The sequence below is a fragment of the Rhamphochromis sp. 'chilingali' genome (genome assembly GCF_963969265.1).
Source record: "Rhamphochromis sp. 'chilingali' genome assembly, chromosome: 10".
NCBI lineage: Eukaryota > Metazoa > Chordata > Actinopteri > Cichliformes > Cichlidae > Rhamphochromis > Rhamphochromis sp. 'chilingali'.
Window position 1 is genome coordinate 15821858 of NC_137937.1, and position 19589 is coordinate 15841446.

Consider the following 19589-nt stretch of genomic DNA (forward strand, 5'->3'; position numbering starts at 1 on the left):
TTTGACTGCTGTGTTATACAGCATCTCTAATATTTGGTGGAGGCTGTAAATTCAGCACCGATCTCAACTGTCATGTTTGCCTTGCTGTGCCAGTACTGCACTCTCCCGGACTGTATTGCCCTCGCTCGCTCTCATCCAACATTAATGACCAGCACTCTCCTCACACCGCTACGTTCAACTCATCCATCACCTCGCTCCTCAACCCCTGTTCGTGTTTAACTTGGATTGCCTTGACATCAAAAGGTGACAATCCATCATCTAAATGAGAGCAGATAACTGTAGTGAAATTTCACTCTTTCTGTGGCATCGTGGAGTCAAACAGAGAAGAGAGGTTTGAAAAATGGGAAAGAGTGCGCGAGTGCTGAAATCCTGGAGGACACTTCATAGCTGCGCACTGTTTTCATCATGCTGGTGTAACTGTAACAGAGACATCTGTAAGAAAGACTTTTTCAGTCGCTCGAGATCAATATAGTGAAGAAGAGTGAGTCCAATCACATCTACTGCTAGAGCTCTGTGGGGGACAAACAACCAAAAAACAAACAAACAAACACATTTTACGAAAACTGTTGGAGCTGCATGTTGTCTATGACACCAGACACACACACTTCACTGCATGGGATCCTTTGATAGGGTTTAATGAGACCCTCCAAATGACATTTAGTCAACATTTATCACAAATATTGGCAGGCAAGAACTCATGAGGCAGTTGACACATGATCTTAATATACATTTAAATAATACAAAATATACATTCATTCATATCTTGACACATGCATACTGAACCATACATGCAACCGTATACAGGGCTTTCAGAAAAACACAGTGAAGACAGAATTACTGTTTAATAGTACCCTTAATGAGAAATTTCCCACCCAAAGTGTACACGTTTCCCTCTGGCCTCAAGTACAGTGTATCTGTTTGGATTATTTTGGAGTGAATTGCACAGTTTTGGAGAAATTTGATGCCATCTCTTGAACAGAAGTGGGCTAGATGGCTCTCACTTTGCGGTGCTGAAGGTACCTAAAAATCAAGCAAGTTCAACTCAGCCAAGCTTTCTTTGCATTAACTGGTTAAAAAGCAAACAAAAAGAAACCCTAAAAACAGCTGGTGATAACGGGTATCACAGCGTCAGTTAGTGACTGCATCATTTGACTCTTTTTCCTTAAAATACATAAACTCAGCACCTCATATTCCAGACAGTGACATTATCTGACGTGGTGCTAGTACATATATCCATCCATCCATCTTCTTCTACTTATCCAGTTCAGGTTTGCAGGGGCACTGGAGCCAATCTCAGCTGTGATATAATGAGAGGGAGAGTACACCCTAGCTAGTCTGTCACATGCCTAACACAGACAGACAGATACAGCAGTAAAATATAATGGTAACGATGTTGCAAATAAGAGGAGAAAGTAATGACGATATATATATATCATATGAACTCATTATCATCAAAATCACACTGAGTGGTAAACACACTCGCCTATAGATCCTCGGTTCAATTCTGGGAACCCAGCCTGCGAGGGTCACAAGCCTGGATAAAATGTGAGGGTCATGTCAGGAAAGGCATCCGGTGCCAAATCAAACACACAGTTTCATCCACTCTGACGACCTCTCGGGAAATAAGGGAGCAGCCTGAAGTACCTTCCAATATACTTATTTTATCATTTGGTGGGTCTCGGTGCTGCTGTTTATTTCTAATGTGACAGCTGTATGTTAGAGCTCATAAACTTTAAACCTGATATGCTTAAACATCACAGGTGTGTACATAAAAGAGCTGTGGATATCACTTGTCGCCAGCTTAAAGTGAAATTATTAATTATATAGTCTACAAATGTAACCAATTCATTTTCTAATTTGTACTCTATTAGCTGTATTTCCAGCAGTGTAAAGAGACTTAGCAGCAGATTAGGACCACAGACGTTCTGCATCACCAACCGAATGTATGCAAATTCCTGTCACAATGCCACATACACTTTGTGCTGCTGCAGCTTTATAGCTGGGCTTCAGTGCGTTAGTAAAGTATGGCTTCAAAAAGTTGCATATACAAAACATATTCCTTCAGCAAGGAACAACTTTTTTCACTGAAAGCAAACTGAAAATAAAATAGTGTAAACACTGTGCTTCCACCTGATCCTAAAAGGAAACTGATCAGATCATGCTCCTGACCGGGTCATGTGTTCAGCATCAGTTACCGTAGCAATTTAGCCAGGTAAAGAAGAGAGGCACCTTCGGGGACCCTGAAAACTCTGACTCGAGTTACCTCTGGTTGCCCTGTGTCATGTAGGAGCCGTCTTCTTTCATACCAAAACAATCCAGTAGATAAACAGCACTGCAGGCCGAGGAGGAGAACATGTATACTTGATCAGGGGCGAACTTTCTGTTTAAAGCAGGTCTTCCTGAAAAAGTCTAATTCTTAGGATAACATTAGTTTTGGCTATTATCTGAGCCTGAGAATGGGGGAGGAAAGCCGGGAAGAGATGCATTATTTTACATATTAATGAATATTACATAATGAAACAGTGACTGGCACAGGGGCAAATGAGTCAGGTTAAATTAAGACTGAGGTTTCTGGTTGGGAATGTAACAAAAAAACAACTGCAGGCAGGATTCATCTACATTTCTAATTGTCTCGCTTTCCTGGAGGCAGTTTATCTGAGCGGCAGGAAAGGGTCAGTAATACGAACAAGCTTATATCTCTGTAGCATTAACAGTGGAAACAAGTGGATAATTGGTTTTGTGGGGAAGGAAACGAAGCTACAGGAAATTTCAGTGCTATCATGTGGATCTGAAATATAATAAGCATACTCTTTTAATGGTTAATAAAATAAAAATAAAAACACACTTCAAGTGTAAGAATTGACTAACACTATGGTGCATACACACTTTATACTTAAGCTGTCTAGCTCAATGTGGCAGTCTTCTAAAATCGTACACAAACAGAGGGAAGGATATGTTGGGCATGTTTGGTTTGCTCACCTAAAACTGGAATGTTTACAGCAGGCAGTAAAAATAGGCTCATATGCAAACGAGACTGGAAAATAAACCTGATATTGATTAGCATCGGAGCTGGAAAAACAATCCGCAGTCATCCTGTGATTTCTTTAAATGACTGCAGCCTGTCTTTAGTGTTGCATTGCAGTCTGCATTGATTTGATTTTCACTTTATTTCTATATCTGCTGAGCACTCCAACAAAGGAGATTAAAGTCAGGAAATCTAATCTAACATAGTTTTAGCACCTGCTAAAGTGGGCTCAGAGGAAGCCCGTGCCTGGAAAGCATGGAGCTGTGCAGTGTGAACACATTTCAAATTTATAAAAAAAAATAAACACAGAGAAAATAAATACTCCATACACAACATACATTACAAAAAAAGAAAACAAACTTATGACCCATCAAAGGTTTTCACACAAAGTATTGCAGGAAATTTTTGTTCGCGGCTATGCTTGTCACATTCTACCTGTTAAATAACGCTTTCAGCCTGAGTGTGATTGATCTCTCTCTCTCTCAGCATTCACAGTGAAAAGCAACAGCTCCGGTATGCTGTTCAGTGCAACCGCCAGAGAGGAAAAAAAGTAGATCTGAATGTGCTATGGTCACTGGTCCGTGAGAAAACAGTGGTACTGCCACACATTAACACAGACTGCCGAAAACTCACATACACTCTCAAACTCTCAGAGCTCTCCTTTGACACAAAAGAAGTTGTTGCATTCCTCTGGCTACCAAAGATGAGTCTCCCGGATCTCAGAGATGATGTTATTGGCTTTTTTAAGCGCCTGAGAAAGAAAGAAAGAAAAAAAGAAAGAAAGACAGAAAGAAAGAAAGAAAGAAAGAAAGGCTGGTTAAATTGCTGGCATTAAGACCGCAGAGAAAAGAAAAAAAAGAAAAAGAAAAACAACTAGCTGTTCCACGATGTTCAGAACCCATTCAGAGAACAAATTGCATCATCCAATTTTACCTCAAGCATTTGAGCAACCTCAGTCCGCTGCTGTGCTGTGTCCTGTGACTCAATGAGCAGCTCCTGGAGCAGTGGCTGTTTGTAAAGCTGACCCACCAGCTCACTCTGCAGATGTTCTTTCACGTAGTTCACCAGGAAATGCATCACTGTCTTGGGCACACTGTAGACACACAGATCGATGATATTTACACTAGGGCTACTATTCTGAATTTGCATGCTTCCACCAACCAAGAAAGCTGTAGTCTGACTAGAAACTAGGGCGAGGGACTCCAGAGTTAGAGCTGAGTCCCTGTTCAGATCATTACTGCTGATTTATTTTGTGCTTAATCTCATATTTAAAAAAAGAAACAACTTCACTAAACTAATATTAAGAAACACTGATTTGTATGTATGTAGCAGCTGTATGAGAACAGACATCACTGCAGGAATCAACATCTGCACACTTATTCTCTAACAGAGCACCACAGTTAAGACAGACACATACAAAATAAACAAAAAAAACACCCAGAACAAAAACTCTTATTGCTAATGCTGATATATTTAATCCCCTTACAGTAATTGAAGTAAAAGTAGGGAAAACAGTGCATGAGTTAATATCCACAGAGACTAAATCTAATATCCTCACTAAATGTGTCACCCTCTAGTTTACATGTAAATATAACCCCTGCATCTTTTTTAGAGGAAAAATAAAAGCTCTCATTATATAAGAAGCCTTTGTTCATGTAGTTAGACTGCTCTTTCAATGCAGCTCTTTTATCTAAGTAACAACTGATAAGATAAAAGGTTAACAGCTGCTAACCCTGAGCCACACTGACAGCACCATCAGGCACATCTAATTGTGAAGTTAATACACGCACGCAGTGGCACGCTTGCTCTCGGTGCCCTGCGGCCAGGCAGAAAAGATGCAAATGAGGGAAAAATCTGATGGATTTCATTAAAAAACAACATTTTCATCTGACCAATACATATCAGCACTGATCTAACATTAAAAGTGTTGGGAGAAGAAGAGCATCACGATAGGTCTCACCTGAACAAACACAGCTACAAATGTTACACCTGAGCTGACATTTAGACTTGTACGCCTGTCGTTCAGGAAGCCTGAACACACTTTTCTGAACTTTTGACTGAGTGGCTAAGCTGCCTGTTGGAGCCAAGCCCACCCCTGTCCATAGATAAAACCAGTCCATGCAGGCAAATGCAAGTAAATGGACTTAAACTGCATCATTACTTTAATATAACCGGAGCAGACAACATTTTATATACGAGCGAACACTTCACCCAGACTTTCAGTCAGGGAACATTTCCCCTAAGGAATAAATCAGAAACTGCTCTCTGAACACAGATCGTACAAGCACTCGCATTAAGCATCATCAGGCAAAAATCCATCAGCATGAGCTCCTTCTGCACCAAAATACAGCTCCGCGGGAACCACAGTGGTCACAGTAGTACTCTCAGACCTTGAGGGAGGATTTAGCAATGTCATGTTTGATGGTATGAAATGGACAGTGACATGGCTGCATGTTAACTATTTAAAGTTCAGGCTCAGTGTTTTAATGGGTCAGATAGACAGACAGCCTTCAGATTTTTGTGTTACTGATGTAAAAGTCTCTAATGATATTTGGTTAACCACTGATCAGTATCATCAATTCAGAAATGGCCAAGATATATGATCTACTCTTTTATCTAAGAGTTAAGGCCACACGGAGCGCTTTCGGAAAACACAAAGAATTTCCCAAAGTTTTTGGATCCAAACTTGTCGTCTAACACAGCGGTCCCCAATTTTTGCGCCACAGACCAATTTAATTTCAGACAATATCTTCACGGACCAGCCTTTAAGGTGTTGCAGATAAATACAACAAAATAAAATGACCAAGACAAAAACTGTGGTATTTTGCAAATATAATAATAAACACGAATCCACTGTGTAGTTGTGTAAATTTATTAGCAGCGTCCTTCTGAAATGCGCCAACAACACTGAGAGTAACATAAGACCCAGGGAAACCGAGTTAACGATAAAAACCATAAATTTTACACCCGAGCCTCAATTCTCGCGGCCCGGTACCAAACGACTCACGGACCTACAGCGCACTTGCTGGAAAATGCAGTGGTCTGATTGGTAAGCGAAGTTATGCTGCCGGCCCAAAAAATATTTTTAACGCTCAAAACATTTGAACAAATACATGTCCAGTGTATAAAAGCCTTTAAGCTCCTGAATAATAACCAGAGAAGTGGTTTTACAGAATGCTGTCACAGCAAAGCTGAACTTTGATCTCAATTAATCATTTTGTCCTATAAGAGACAACATAATTACCACATGAATTATTGCGAGTTCAGTAAGGTCATGTCACTTTTGACCAACTTTATTCTAACTGAATGTTTGTGCCAAATTTGAACTAATCAATAGCAACAACTGAGCTTTGAACGTGATGTAAAGGGGAAGTAGGGTCCCCTGAGGTGCTCTGGATTTGTGCCAGTCAAACCTGTCTTGGATGCTCTTGCGGACAATGAGGAAGTAGCTCTTGATGAGACGCTGGATGACCTCACAGTCCCTCTGCTCCCTCGAGCTCAGCTTTCGGGACACTGGCACAGCCTGACAGAGAGAAGGGCCAAGCAAAATATTAATACTGACCATCTGCAATGACTTCAGTGCTTTGTCATACTGCTAATCCCGCTACTCACTGTGTCAAGGAGGTTAATGGCCTGGCCTTTGCTGGGGCTCCAAAAGCCTGCAGCTGCAGCCTTTTCTTCCGTGACCTTCTCGTTCTTCCAGCGCTTCCCTCCGTCAAGAGCCTCTGCCTGAAAACAAGCAACTCAGAGGGTAAAAGACGGGTTTTTTTAGGCTGGGATTCCACTAAAAACTCTGAAAGTGGTTTTAATATTTAATTATGAATTACACTTCAGCTTTTAAAGAGTGTCTGCTGTTTAGCCAAGCAGAAAAAAAGTCCCTGCAGTGAGAAACAAACTACTACCTGCTGACTGTTGACAGATGCGGAGACCTGCGCCGCATCCGTGAAGTCTGGATGCTTTGTGTTGATGTAGGCAAGCTCTATTGCTACTAAATGATGGACCTGAAAGTAAAAAAAAAAGCAAAAAAAAAAAGCATCCAGTGGGATGACTAATATAATTAATATAAAAATGATGATCTTGCTTAAGCTGTGGATTACCATTTCATTAGTAATCGGCAAGCGTTTCCGCAATAATCCAGTCACTACTTCCACAATGGAATCGTGCAGCTTGGGAAATCGAAGAAGCTCCTTAAAAATGCAAAGACACGCTGTTTTTTAACACGGTTCTGTAATAATTACTGCGGCACTATTTTCTTTATTCAACCATGTGTAAAGTGCAATATGATCTGTGGTCCCACCTGTGTACTGAAGGAGGAACAGTGCTGGATGATCCGCTGCAGCTCTTCATGAACCAGCTCCACGCAGCGCAGACTGGGCTCCTCTAGACGCTTAATTTGCCGCTTCACCAGCAGCTCAAAGGACACCTCGGGCACAAAAAGTGCTGGCCGTGGGCCCTGCAGGGCAAATATCATACATACATACAAACACAAATACACACCAGCTCCAGACTTGACTAGAATTAGGATTTAGTAGAGCTACACAAACAGAAGCGAGAAGAAGCTTACAGTAGCATTACGGATAGCAGTGAGGATATCGAGATCAGTCAGGCCCGCCAGGGGGTCGATAGACTGCAAGGTCCGGCCAAAGGTCTCGTGGAATATGTAACAGATCCGAGCACCTCCACAGCTGCAGAAAGAAGAGAAAGGTGAAAGTTGTGATATCAGTGCTGTGTCTCAGTCCTGCGTGTCAGCAATGCTAGCTGTGCCAAGCTTAAATGCAGTCAACCAAAAAGGGTCAATATTTGCTCCCCATGTATTTTAATGAATTAATCATCAAATGGTAAAAGCTGCAGAGTGGAATGTGCCAACGGAAGATGCTGATACCACTTTAGTTTACACCTACATTAGCACGAGGACATTACTCTCATGACGCTCGTCAAATGTCTCGATGCAGTCTCAATCATCCAGGTTTGCAAATCCCAAAAAGTGGATTCTGTTCATCTGGGTAGTGCACCTACCCTTGTCGACCCTTCTGTCGACAAGGGTAGGTGCACGGTTTCACTTAACCAGAAGGACTGTCGTGAAAAATTTTGTCACTGCTCACTGACAAAAATACTTATGAACCCCTACAACAAGACCCAGGTAGTGGTTACAGGAAGAGGGTGATAGATTGTCTGAAGCACTTAGATTAAGACAATGCTGCTGACCAGACCTCATACCACAGGCTACACCCAGGGGAAACTACACCAAGTCTGTATGGTTTACCTAAGATACAAAAACAGGGTGTACCTTTAAGACCAATTGTCTGCTCAGTCACGTATAACATCTCAAAGTTTCTGGCTTTGATCCTCAACCCGTTGATAGGCAGCTCTAAACGCTATATCCAGAACACTTTGAATTTTGTTGAGAAGCTTAGAGATGTCATAATGGAGGCAGATGAAACAATGGTCTCATATGATGTTACGTTTCTCTTCACTTGTGTTCCAGTCACTGAAGCAGTGAAGGTAGTTCATAAGAGATTACAGGATGACCCCAACCTCAGCAGCAGGACCACTCTCAGCACCGACCAAGTGTGTTTGTTTGTGGAACTGTGTCTTCATTCCACCTATTTCAAATACAAGTGTCAGTACTACAAGCAGAAACATGGGTGTGCCGTAGGTTCCCCAGTTTCACCCACTGTGGGCAACTTGTACATGGAAGAAGTGGAAAACGGGGCTCTGTTATCCTACCCTGGAACACCCCCAAGTCGTTGGTACAGGTATGTGGATGACACCTGGTTGAAAATCAAATCTCAGGACGTACCACAATTCACTGATCACAATAACTCGGTGGAGAAACACATCAAGATCACCATGGAGGTTATGAAGAAAGACCGCCTTCTTAGACTTTGAGATTTCCATTATTAAGGGGGAACATTTAAAAGTTGATGGGTAACGTAAAGTATTTAAGGTTTGACCCTCATCACCCACTGGAGCACAAACTGTGTGTCATAAGGACGCTACGACAAAGAGCGAACAGCATCGCCACAGATACAGTGGCCAGGGAAGCAGAAGAACATCATATCAAGAAGGCTGAGGAGGGGGCGTAATGGTATATTTTTCACGTTTCACCAGCTTACAGTGCTGTGATTGAAGCCATTCCCCACCTCTCTGTGAATAGTACTCAAGGCCATTGATCAGCTGTCATTGACCAATGGTCTTTGATCAGTGGCTGTTGATCAATGTTCATAACAATTTCATATTAATGATCAAGAAACTGACCTCATAGACCATTGTTCGTTAGTGGGCTAGCTTCAGTCATTATGCATATGTCCTGTTTAAAAGGTTGGGGAAACCTGCAGCAATCAGCTGAGACTGAAGAAGTCACTTCAGTGAGCGACGAAACGTTTCTCTCACTGAAAACGTCCAGATGAACAGAATCAACCTTTTGGGACGCTCATCAAAGTAAGTTAAAATGCAGATTTGTGCAACAACTGCTGTGTTGAGCAGAAGAGTTAAGGCATTTCACTAAATCAGAAAACAAAAGCTCCACCAGGTGCCACTAGAGTGTGGTCAGACTCACAGCTCTGAGGTTTGTATGTGCCTGGCTGTTCCCTCTATGGTGTTGCAATAATCGCTGGCAAACTTGGTGACTATCTGTAGCAGGGTGGCACTGTGATCCTCTACGGGCTGTCCGTAGCTGTTGAGTCTTGCCTGGTACTGGGCACTCAGCACAGTCACTCGGGTTTTGAGGTCTGGCAAGCAGTCCCGGATGTGGTGCATGAGCAGCCTGCTGAGAGTTTTGGCCAGATAGCGAGAGCCAGCACGAGACACTAGCGAGGGATAGTGGCGCTGCAAGAAAGCCTGCTCATCCTTCATTGAGTCCTCCAGGCTTTTCTGAGTATTTATGTCATGCTGGCTCCTACAACAAGAAGAAAACAGCGAGTTCAGTAAGATAATCAGAATATTAATACTTTTAATTATAGATCAACAAGCAAGTTTGTTTCTTCCAAACCTGTTAACCACCCCGATAATCCCAAGCCTGACTGGAATGACTCGACCCAGAAGGACCTCCAGCGCATCGGTTCCTGCATCCATCAGGTCCAGCTTACTGACCACCAGCAGTGTTCGACGGCCTGACAGACACCAACACAACATTCACAGATCATTCAGGGTGAACGGTTCCCCCATTTAATCATTCTCTTTATCACCACAGCCAAAGGGAGCACATGAACATTCATTTTCCTGTCAGCAAGGTTTTTAAACTGTAAAGACAGGCTATATCAGTAGCATGAAATTACTTCTTTCGACGCATTTGATAATTTAAAAATGAAAGCATGTTATGTAACAATTTAAAAATGAAGCACGTCATGCAGTAAACACAGAGAGAGAGAGAGAAAATTAAGATAAATTCTGAGGAAAAAAAAAAACCCTGTATAAATAATGTCTTACCATCTGTATCAACCTCACGAGCCAATTTTAGTGCATCAGATGTGGCCAAGTCAGAGTTGGCAGGGGACACTGCGAGGATAAGGCAGTTTGGATTGGAGATAAAGGACAAGATCATCTCTTGCACTTGAGCCTCGATGTCCTTTGGCTGGTCCCCAACAGGAACCTAAGACAACCACAGCACACATTCGATCATTATTAATGATTATCTAACGTCACTGTGTTTGCATAAATCATATCCAGTCAGCATCCCCGTCAAGAGGCTGAATCTACCTTAGTAATTCCAGGTAAATCAACCAGAGTGAGATTAAGAACTTTTGGAGAGAAAATCTTCAGATATATGGGCTCAGGACTGATCCCCTGGATATGAAAAACAGAGAAAGAAAATAATGAATCCAGTGGAAACAGCTGAACCTGCAGCATTACTGAGCGCACATCAAAGTGTTCTTCTCACTTTATTGTCGCCTGAACCTCGTTCAGTCTCTGCTTCAATTTCCCGACGAATTTCCTGAAAATCTGTGAAGATCTATTAAAAGAGTGAGAAAATTACACATCACATAATCCTAGCACACAATACAGAACCAAAGCAGTGTACATATTATTTGAATGCCTAAGATAAACAAACCTGATTCTTGCAGTGCAGAAATGTACCCCATTCTTCAGCTTTGAGACCTGAACAAATAGGAGTAAGTGTGAATTTTAACACAGATAAAACTAAGACTTTGAAGAGACATTATGCTAATTTGAATATAAGACAAAGCCACTTGTGTTCATACTAGACGCAGAAAGATCAGGCTGAAGAAAATGTCAGAAAAGAAATGAAGAAGTTAAACAAAGACAAGTGCATGCAGATCAAGTGTAGAGAGACCTGGGTAGCTGTTTTGGGCATTTTGCTTAATCCCATTTCCTGAAAAGCCAGTGAAGGAGAAGAGGAAGAAAGAGAGTGTTAGCAAAGCAAGACCATAAAAGGAATAGCAGTTAAAAACAGTGAGAAAAGGTGCACGTTAACTACTGCATGCAGTATACACTTTAATAACAACCTTCTGTTACTCTATTCTCCTCATTCTTCTGCATACCCTAACTTCCTAAACTTGACTTTGTTTTTTTTAAAGGAATATAACAGTGACAGATTTGTGTTTGTTTACCGTTCTCGATCTTCAGCCTCTCCTGCAATGGGGGGACATTAACAAGCTGCAACACCAGGGGTCGTCTTGTGACTATTCCTGATCCTCGAGGCAAGAAATCCCGTCCAACCAGGCTCTCCAACACAGAGCTCTTTCCACTGCTCTGTTATGACACATGATAAGACCAGTTTAACCCTGATACAGTCATCTGCAAAGTTTTCATGCAGTGTGGATACGCCATTGTGAATATAATAAAAAAAATAACATGAACCCAGTTTACAGCTTCAGCTACAGCATACATGACAGATGATGGAATGTTATAGATAAAAATTTGAGAAAACTGCATCACCATTGAGCTTTTTACTTCAAGCTCTCTTGGGCAAACTTTTTTGTCAATTCTTTAAGCAGCCTTCAGAATTAGTTCTCCAGGCTTCATGAAGGACATTCAAACCTCTTCTTCGGATGTTGTCTGCCTTTTGTTTTGTCAAGATGATACCACACTGCTTCAATTATGTTGAGGGTTGGCCTCTCCATACCTGATAGTGTTCCATTGTGTGTGTGTTGTATATCCAGGTAGGGCTGCTCGATTATGGCAAAAATGATAATCACGATTATTTTCACTGAAATTGAGATCACGATTATTTGACGATATTTATTTAACCCTTTAAGACCTACTATAGAACCAAGTCCACCAGAGCTTATATTATTTTTTTTACATGTTGTAGTGCCATTTGTGGGAGCATTTCAAGTTGCTATACATCAATACAACTGTTATAGCCCATATTTTAATAATATGTATGCATTAAGTCCATAGTAATTACATAAATTGCAAAAAAGTGCAATAAACTACAAAAAAAATTGAAAATCGCTTTTGTTTTGTTTACATATATTTCTACTTGGAGAAATTTAAGAGGTTTATCCCTCAAAACTTTAAATACAATAAAGTTGCAAAAAATAGTTTCCCACCACAGGAAATTTATTTTGAGTGTCTTCATAGTTTTATTTTGGAGATACAGCAATTTTTATATACTGCAGGAAAAACAAAAAACAATCCTATGATGCAAATTTGCAAAGAAAACAGCATGTGCATCATTTCACTGTGGGAAGTGTTACGAACAGCTGATAGGAACGGCAAAGCGTGTTTCTGGAATATTATGTTTTTGTTCCTGCAAGCGCTTTTTATGCAATTTTTGCAAAGCTATATGTGGAACGAAACCGTGACCGAGGACAAGCTGATGGCATCAGATGTAAGTACAACTCCTCCGGTTTCATATGCAAAACAAATTATTGCGCTAGCTTACACGGTTCAGGTTCTACAGGGATTTAACAATAGTTACGCAAAACGGAGCGTGCAGCTCTGACCGGCTTTAAAGGGTTAACAATGACTTTAAAAAAATTATATAAAAAAGTGTGCAACACCACTGAAGTTTTTTTTTTTTAAACTCTTTTCAACCAACGGCAGTCACTCTCCAAATAACTTCTGCTTAGCTTTCCGAGCTTCCCTCGGGTCCTCTTAATCAGCGGTCTCCAACCTTTTTTGAGCCACGGACCGGTTTATGCCCGACAATATTTTCACGGACCGGCCTTTAAGGTGTCGCGGATAAATGAGGGAGGGGCTAATAATCGGCTCAGTCATTTTTAATGATCGTTGAAAGCCCAGATCGTAATCGTGATTAAAATTCGATTAATTGAGCAGCCCTATATCCAGGTAAACTTTTATTGCATTGGCAGTGTATCTGGGATCATTATCATCCTGAAAAATGAAGCCACCGCAAATCAGATGCTTTTCAGATGGCACTACATAGAGGATCAAAATCTGACTGCATTTTTCTGTGTTCATAATTTAATCAATTTTGATAAGACCACTGGCTGAAAATGCAGTTCTAAACCATGATAGAACTTCCACGGTTTTACAGTAGACACTCACTGTAGTGCCTCCCTCCTGACATCTCTGTAGATGATTTGAACCAAACATTTCAAATACGGATTCATCACACGATAAAACCTGCTGCCATTGATTTTCAGTCCAGTTTGTAATCTGGGATACCTCAGTGTTTTCTCCTGGTTTCCTTTCCTTAGGAATGGTTACCTGACAGCCACTCTTCCACTGACAACCCTGATGAGACTTTAGTGAATAGTCAACTGAAGGACCAGATGCATCTCTCAGGTTCTGTGTCAGGTCTTTGATGGATTTTTTCCCCTATTTCTTAAGGACATGACTTTCAGATGCAGTTCATCTGCTGTAGATATTTTTTTTATGTATACAAAGTTTTCAGCTCTTTTGGGATCTTTTTCACAGATAAAGAAATGGGAATAAAATATTTTCACTAACAAGATGCCCAAAGATACACCTCAAAGCATGTTCTGTAAGTTAGTTGTCTGCTATATTGCTCAGGCTTTGAGTTAGGGAATAAACAAATTAACTTAATGAACAAAACATTTCTGTAAAAATGCTCAGGTACAAGGACTTGACTGAAAAGGAGTGAAAAAAGTAGGCAGTCTCCAAAGAAGAACTTTGATAGACCTTCAGAAAACCTGAAGAACTATTGTTCAAGACTACTTTAATTAGAAGACAGCCTGGCTGCTTGGAAACAAAATATAACGAAATCATGGGTAGCTCAGACTTTTGCACAGTACTTTAGATGCGTCCTAGCCTACCTGAGATCCAACCACGACTATCTGAGGTAACTGTATGATCTCCGCCCCCAGTGTTAGAAAGACCTCCTGCAACCGGTTGATGGTGGGAATGAGAGTTTCCATCCTTCCAACAGACGGTTGCTACATTGGTTTGTTTTTTTTTTTTTTAAATGAATAAATTAAAAACACAAACACACACACACACACACACACACACAGAGCAAAGATAAAACAAACTTCAAAATTGTTAAAAAAAACAAAAGCAGTATAGCTTCGTCAGAGGGAGAAGTGGTCCTGATGAGAGGGGTGTAACACCACGCTCAATCCTCCCAGGTTAAGCACCAGTTTGAAGTGGCATTTTAAGATAAACACTGGTTACGAGTTGTCAACTACTGGGATGAAACCAGGTCTGACTAACAGTGCAACAAATGGTGGTGACAGCACAAACCGAGACACTCGATGTTATGTGCCAACTATAGCTTGCTAAATCTATTGGGTAAAGGGAGGAAGTGAAATGGATAAGCTAGCTAACTGCTTACACTCGCTTAGCTGCTAAAGAAACGGTACCCGATGCTGACCTCACCAATGTTCAAGATATATTCCTTCCTATCCAAGTTTCCTGTTCTTCATAGTTTGTATTAAAACAACGCGTTAACCCTTCATTCTACCCGAAATGTCATCCAAAATTAGCAGCATAAAGATACAGACCGTCAGTTGATCACATAGGCGGAACCGTATTACTCAGTCAATCCAATTGGTCAAAAATTTGAGTCACGAGGTTTCCTAGCATCTGATTGGCTGATATGTAAAGTCCCGCCTTGTGAAACCTCAAATCAAACCACACTGCTTATACATTTATATATTCTGACACTTAAAAAGCACACAAGAAAAGCGGAAAGATAGGCTTTTTTTCCCCCTGTGTTTTAATATCTGTATATATAAACATGTTATTTACATACAATGGCCATCAGTAAGTTACAGAATAAAACATGTATGAACTTTGCACAGATGGTTATAACAGGAAACACCCAGTCATCACGCAACCCAAATATTACTAATAAATACCCTCCATTAGAAGTTAGTGTCCCCTGGAATTTGTAGCAGCCAGAGATCATGTGAAGACAGCTTCATAAATGGACTCCTTTGTATTCAGATATTATGTGATCAGGTCGAGGTTACTGTGCCACCAATGACAAGGGCCAATTTCAAGAGGCCAAGTTTTCTCATCCAAGATAAGAAAGCCCTATTGCTGAGATAAACAATCAGTGTTATCCATGCTCACCCTGGGGCTCTCTGTAAGAAAAATGACATTGTATTTTTCACAGTCTAACACTCTGAACACCGTATGCATGTCAAAGCACTGAGCGTCTCTCAAACAACAATTGGAAAAAAACAGCTTCAAGCTATGCATTCTTAGTCCATGTATGAGGTGTCCATGCCCTCGCCCTCCGGATGAAGCAACCTCCCCGCTAAGCGCTCAATGTCATCGAGGCTAAGCTGTCGAAGGGAACGTTCATAGTCCTTGAGAAAAGAAAGAAAGTAAAAAAGAAATAAAAACATATTGAAAAGTAGCAGGTTAAAAACATTTCAGTGCATTTATTTACAACATGTTCTGGCTTAGAAATAATGCATGAAGGACTGGAAGCATGACCTTCAGAAACATTTTTGTTGCTCTTAAAAGGAGTTTGTTAAGTCCAAAAAGTGTAGACGCAAGTGGAGGTAAGCTAATTTGCAATTTTGACTGTTTGTTTTGTAATGATGTTAAAATTATTTGCACGCAAATAATTAAACAATTTCAGGATAACAACAGAATTTGGCAGCAAAAGGCCAAACTAGATTTTGCTTCATCCCCCCCCCCTTTCAAACACACACGCATGTCTGGCTGCTACTGGTCTGAGTTGTTCAATTAATTATTTAGCCCAGCATAATTAGTGGCTCCATAGTTTAGTGGTTTACATATTTGCCTAACAAGCGAAAGGAGGAGACATGAATCCCTTTGGGGTTTCGTTGGGAAGGCATGCAGAGCTACCTGCTGTGGCAACGCCTCGTGAATGAGGGAGCAGCTGAATGTAGCTTCTAATTAGTGAGCACAGTTGGATGGATAGGAGCTGATCAACTAACAAACTCAAGAGTAGGGCTGTTCGATATAAGGATATATATCGGATGACAATATAAAAACATCTATCGTTTCATTTTACGCTATCATTTGTTTCGTGGTGTCGCAAAATAAACTGTTTACGGCAATATTTTTTCATCGTTTTGATGGTCACTATATTAATTTCTTAAAGTTATCTCTTTCTCTTATATTTAATATAACCACACTATGGACAGACAAGCGCCTGTTTTTATGCGTTGTCGTTAGCAACAACGACAGTAAAACCATTGCGTGTCCGCTTGTTTATCTTCCACATAAACCTTTCACAATAAAGCTCAAGATCCTGTTGAGACTTTTCAAAATAAACTTAATCACGTAAAAGAGTATGCAGAGTACTTAAGGATGAGAAGCAAAAAAGTGCTGACAGGTGCTAAAAAAAAACCAAAACCTTAGACTCAAACGTTAGAACAGGCTTTTCCCTGCAGCACGCCGTGTAATAAATACTCACAAAGAAAACAGCGGCCGTTACAACTTATGTCTAAAAATGTGTAGTTTCATGCATCGGTTAAAACACTCGACTCCAGGTACACGACGCCCAGCTGGAAACACTTTACGCAAGTCGAGCTGCCCGCGATTCTCAGAATGTACAGAAAATGTAAAATTTTTGTGATTTATATCGTTATCGGACGATAAATGTCTTATATCGGGATATGAGATTTTGGTCATATCGCACAGCTCTACTCAAGAGTTGTCAGTACACCGACTTTCTACAGTAAAATCCGTTCTCATTAAAAGATAAAAGCATTATACAAATATTGTAGTAATTATTAATAATAGATTTCCAGAAATTAAATTAGTATCTCATTGTTACCACTACATGTTCATAAATCATCCATAACTGGCCCTTTCAACTTTAATATTTTACATTTATTAAATCTGCACAGCTGTCAACTTGTGTGACGAAAAAAAATAGATGATGCTGCATTTATATACCTTAATAAGCTGTTCATGAACCTTTGCTGCATCTGCCGGACTAAAGTGTCTAGCAAGTATAGTGGAGATGGTCTGCCATACTCCTCCCTGTGTGCTGCTTCCGCTGCTGGTGCTGCTACAGCTACCACCGCCACCTGGTGCTGCTGTCCCTGAAGCTGCAGTCCTCTCTCCCACGGGACGGATTACCAGATTCAATTTAGCTTCAGGACCAATAGAGTAATCACTCAGTCTGTGTTCATCTGAGGGAGAGTGATATAATGTATTGCCATTAAAAATTTACATATGATGCATGCAGAAAAGTATTAACAAATGCTGCCATCAAATGTGGCACTGTTGCCACATCTACCTGCTAGAGCTTTCCCTTTGTAGAGTAACCGTTGTTGGTTTGCTGGTATGTTGAGACGTTCAGATACAAGCTCCTTCACTGTGGAGACCTTTTCGTCTTCAGTCACCTGGAAGATAAACAACCCAATCATGTAGTACATGTGTAATTTAAGAGCATGACGCTAGCTGTTTTCTTTCTGTGCAGCTGAACAGCGTTTAAATTACACAGCACACAGTGCTGTAAAAGAGTATTTGTCCCATTCTTGATTTCTTGTTTTTTGGCATATTTTAAACAAAACAACACGCACGCACGCGCGCACACACACACACACACACACCTATCTCACATTTGCCAAAAAGCATCTTGATGATCCCCAAAACTTTTTGGGAAATATTCTTTAGACTGACGAGAAAAGAACTGAACTTTTTGAAGAGTTTGAGTTCTGTGTTACATCTGGTGTAAAACACAGTGGAGGTAGTGTGATGGTGGGGCTGCTTTGCTGTTTCGAGACCTGGAAGACTTCGTGTAATTGATGGAACCATGAATTCTGCTCTATCCTTCAGGATTTTCTGGTAGAATGTCCGGTCATTAGTTTGTCCTCTAACACTCAAACGCCTTTGGGTTATGCAACAGGATAGTGACCAAAAACACAGCAGCAAAAAACAGAAAGGGGATATAAATAAGTGACATCCCCGCTTTGTACTGACCTTTGTAGAGGCCCCTTTCTCTAAAAAATAAATAAATAAAGTGCACTCTGGCTAACATTTTAAACGAAATGGCTGTAATCACTGTAATAGCGTAGATGTTGTGCATGGAACCACTTCTCTGCTGAACACAGAATTTTTAAACAATTTTAGAAAAAAAATCCAGTTTGTGCTTCATAATGTTTTAAAAATTAGCTTTGTGAGAGACAGACTGAGGCTAAAGCTAACTGACAGCTATATTGGTCTTACTGCACGAAAAAGTGTTTTCCTAAGATAGGACTTCCCCTTTTTTTTCTTTACCCGAAATCACAAAGACCGGCTTCAAATGCTACTAGTCAGCTGTTGTCAGGCGAGATTGTATGCAACATCTTATCCAGGATTTGGCTAGCACGCCAGCCACTATAACATCAATGACTCTGAGGAGAAATGCCCATACAACCGGCTAGTGTAGGCTACAGTGTGTAGCACTGAATCCCAGTATTTCTGACAGGCTATTTTATTACTTCAAAAAACATATGCGTAGCCGTTTTTCTAAAGGCAGCTCGGCATGTGACATGCCAATGCTGGCTCGGCTAAACTGCTAGCTGCGATCGCAGTTAGCAAGAGGCGGTGAGCTAGCGCAGCGGTACTTCACTCACCTGTACGCTGCACTCTTTTCCTTGAAGCGGTTTCACCGTGAGGATCATTTTTGAATATGCTTTCAAAAAACAAAAAAATTACACAACAATAAAGATAAAGTAACAAAGCCTCCCGGAGTGTGCTGCTTCAGAGTACAGCTACTTTATCAGCTCGCAATTCTTTGCTTGCCAACGGCCCATTTTCTTCTCCCGCATCCCACTACCGCCGCGCGCTGGCCGGAGTGTGGCATGGCAGCTACACCAGCCTTCGGAGGAAAGTGTCATAACAACAAAAACAAACAATAATCCATTTATTTTCTCCTAATTATGCCGCAGTTGAATATTAAAAAGAAAAAAAAAGGATGGGAAAACTCAAAAAGGCTTACAACTTTGACTTATAACGCGGCTATTAGTAATATTATCAACAATGCTACACCAGGGCTAATTTATTACGTTTTTAAAACATTTTTTTTCCTTTTTGTGTGTTTAAATAACACACAGGGAAATTGTGTTTAAATAAAGTGGACTAAGGCTGCATGACTCTAGCGTGTTTTTACTAGTATCGTGGTGAACACAGTAACTTATAACTGATTTTCCTATTAATGCCTCACATTATTGCAACATTATAGCGTTGTTACCATAAC

At 40.7% G+C, this 19589-nt stretch overlaps 2 protein-coding genes across 3 annotated transcripts; both read right to left on the bottom strand.

Annotated features, from left to right (window-relative positions):
- Positions 1–627: 627 nt before the first annotated feature.
- On the bottom strand, positions 628–14932 carry LOC308403797 (dynamin-1-like protein). Of its 2 annotated transcripts, XM_080893547.1 has the most exons (18): positions 14920–14932; positions 14233–14352; positions 11596–11737; positions 11319–11357; positions 11076–11122; positions 10905–10976; positions 10724–10810; positions 10454–10616; positions 10017–10137; positions 9585–9923; positions 7590–7710; positions 7323–7478; positions 7123–7212; positions 6928–7026; positions 6638–6754; positions 6439–6548; positions 3959–4118; positions 628–3776 (listed from the first exon to the last, which is right to left on the bottom strand). In XM_080893547.1, the coding sequence occupies exons 2-18, from the start codon at positions 14332–14334 to the stop codon at positions 3720–3722; spliced, it is 2022 nt and encodes a 673-aa protein (XP_080749673.1). In that variant the 5' UTR covers positions 14335–14352; positions 14920–14932; the 3' UTR covers positions 628–3719. The 2 variants fall into 2 exon arrangements, with proteins under 2 accessions (XP_080749673.1, XP_080749674.1); XM_080893548.1 differs by lacking the exon at positions 11319–11357.
- Positions 14933–15113: 181 nt separating this feature from the next.
- ubl4a (ubiquitin like 4A) lies at positions 15114–19161 on the bottom strand. Its single transcript, XM_080894273.1, has 4 exons — positions 18967–19161; positions 17646–17751; positions 17300–17538; positions 15114–15732 (listed from the first exon to the last, which is right to left on the bottom strand). The coding sequence occupies exons 1-4, from the start codon at positions 19012–19014 to the stop codon at positions 15625–15627; spliced, it is 501 nt and encodes a 166-aa protein (XP_080750399.1). The 5' UTR covers positions 19015–19161; the 3' UTR covers positions 15114–15624.
- Between the last annotated feature and the right edge of the window lie 428 nt (positions 19162–19589).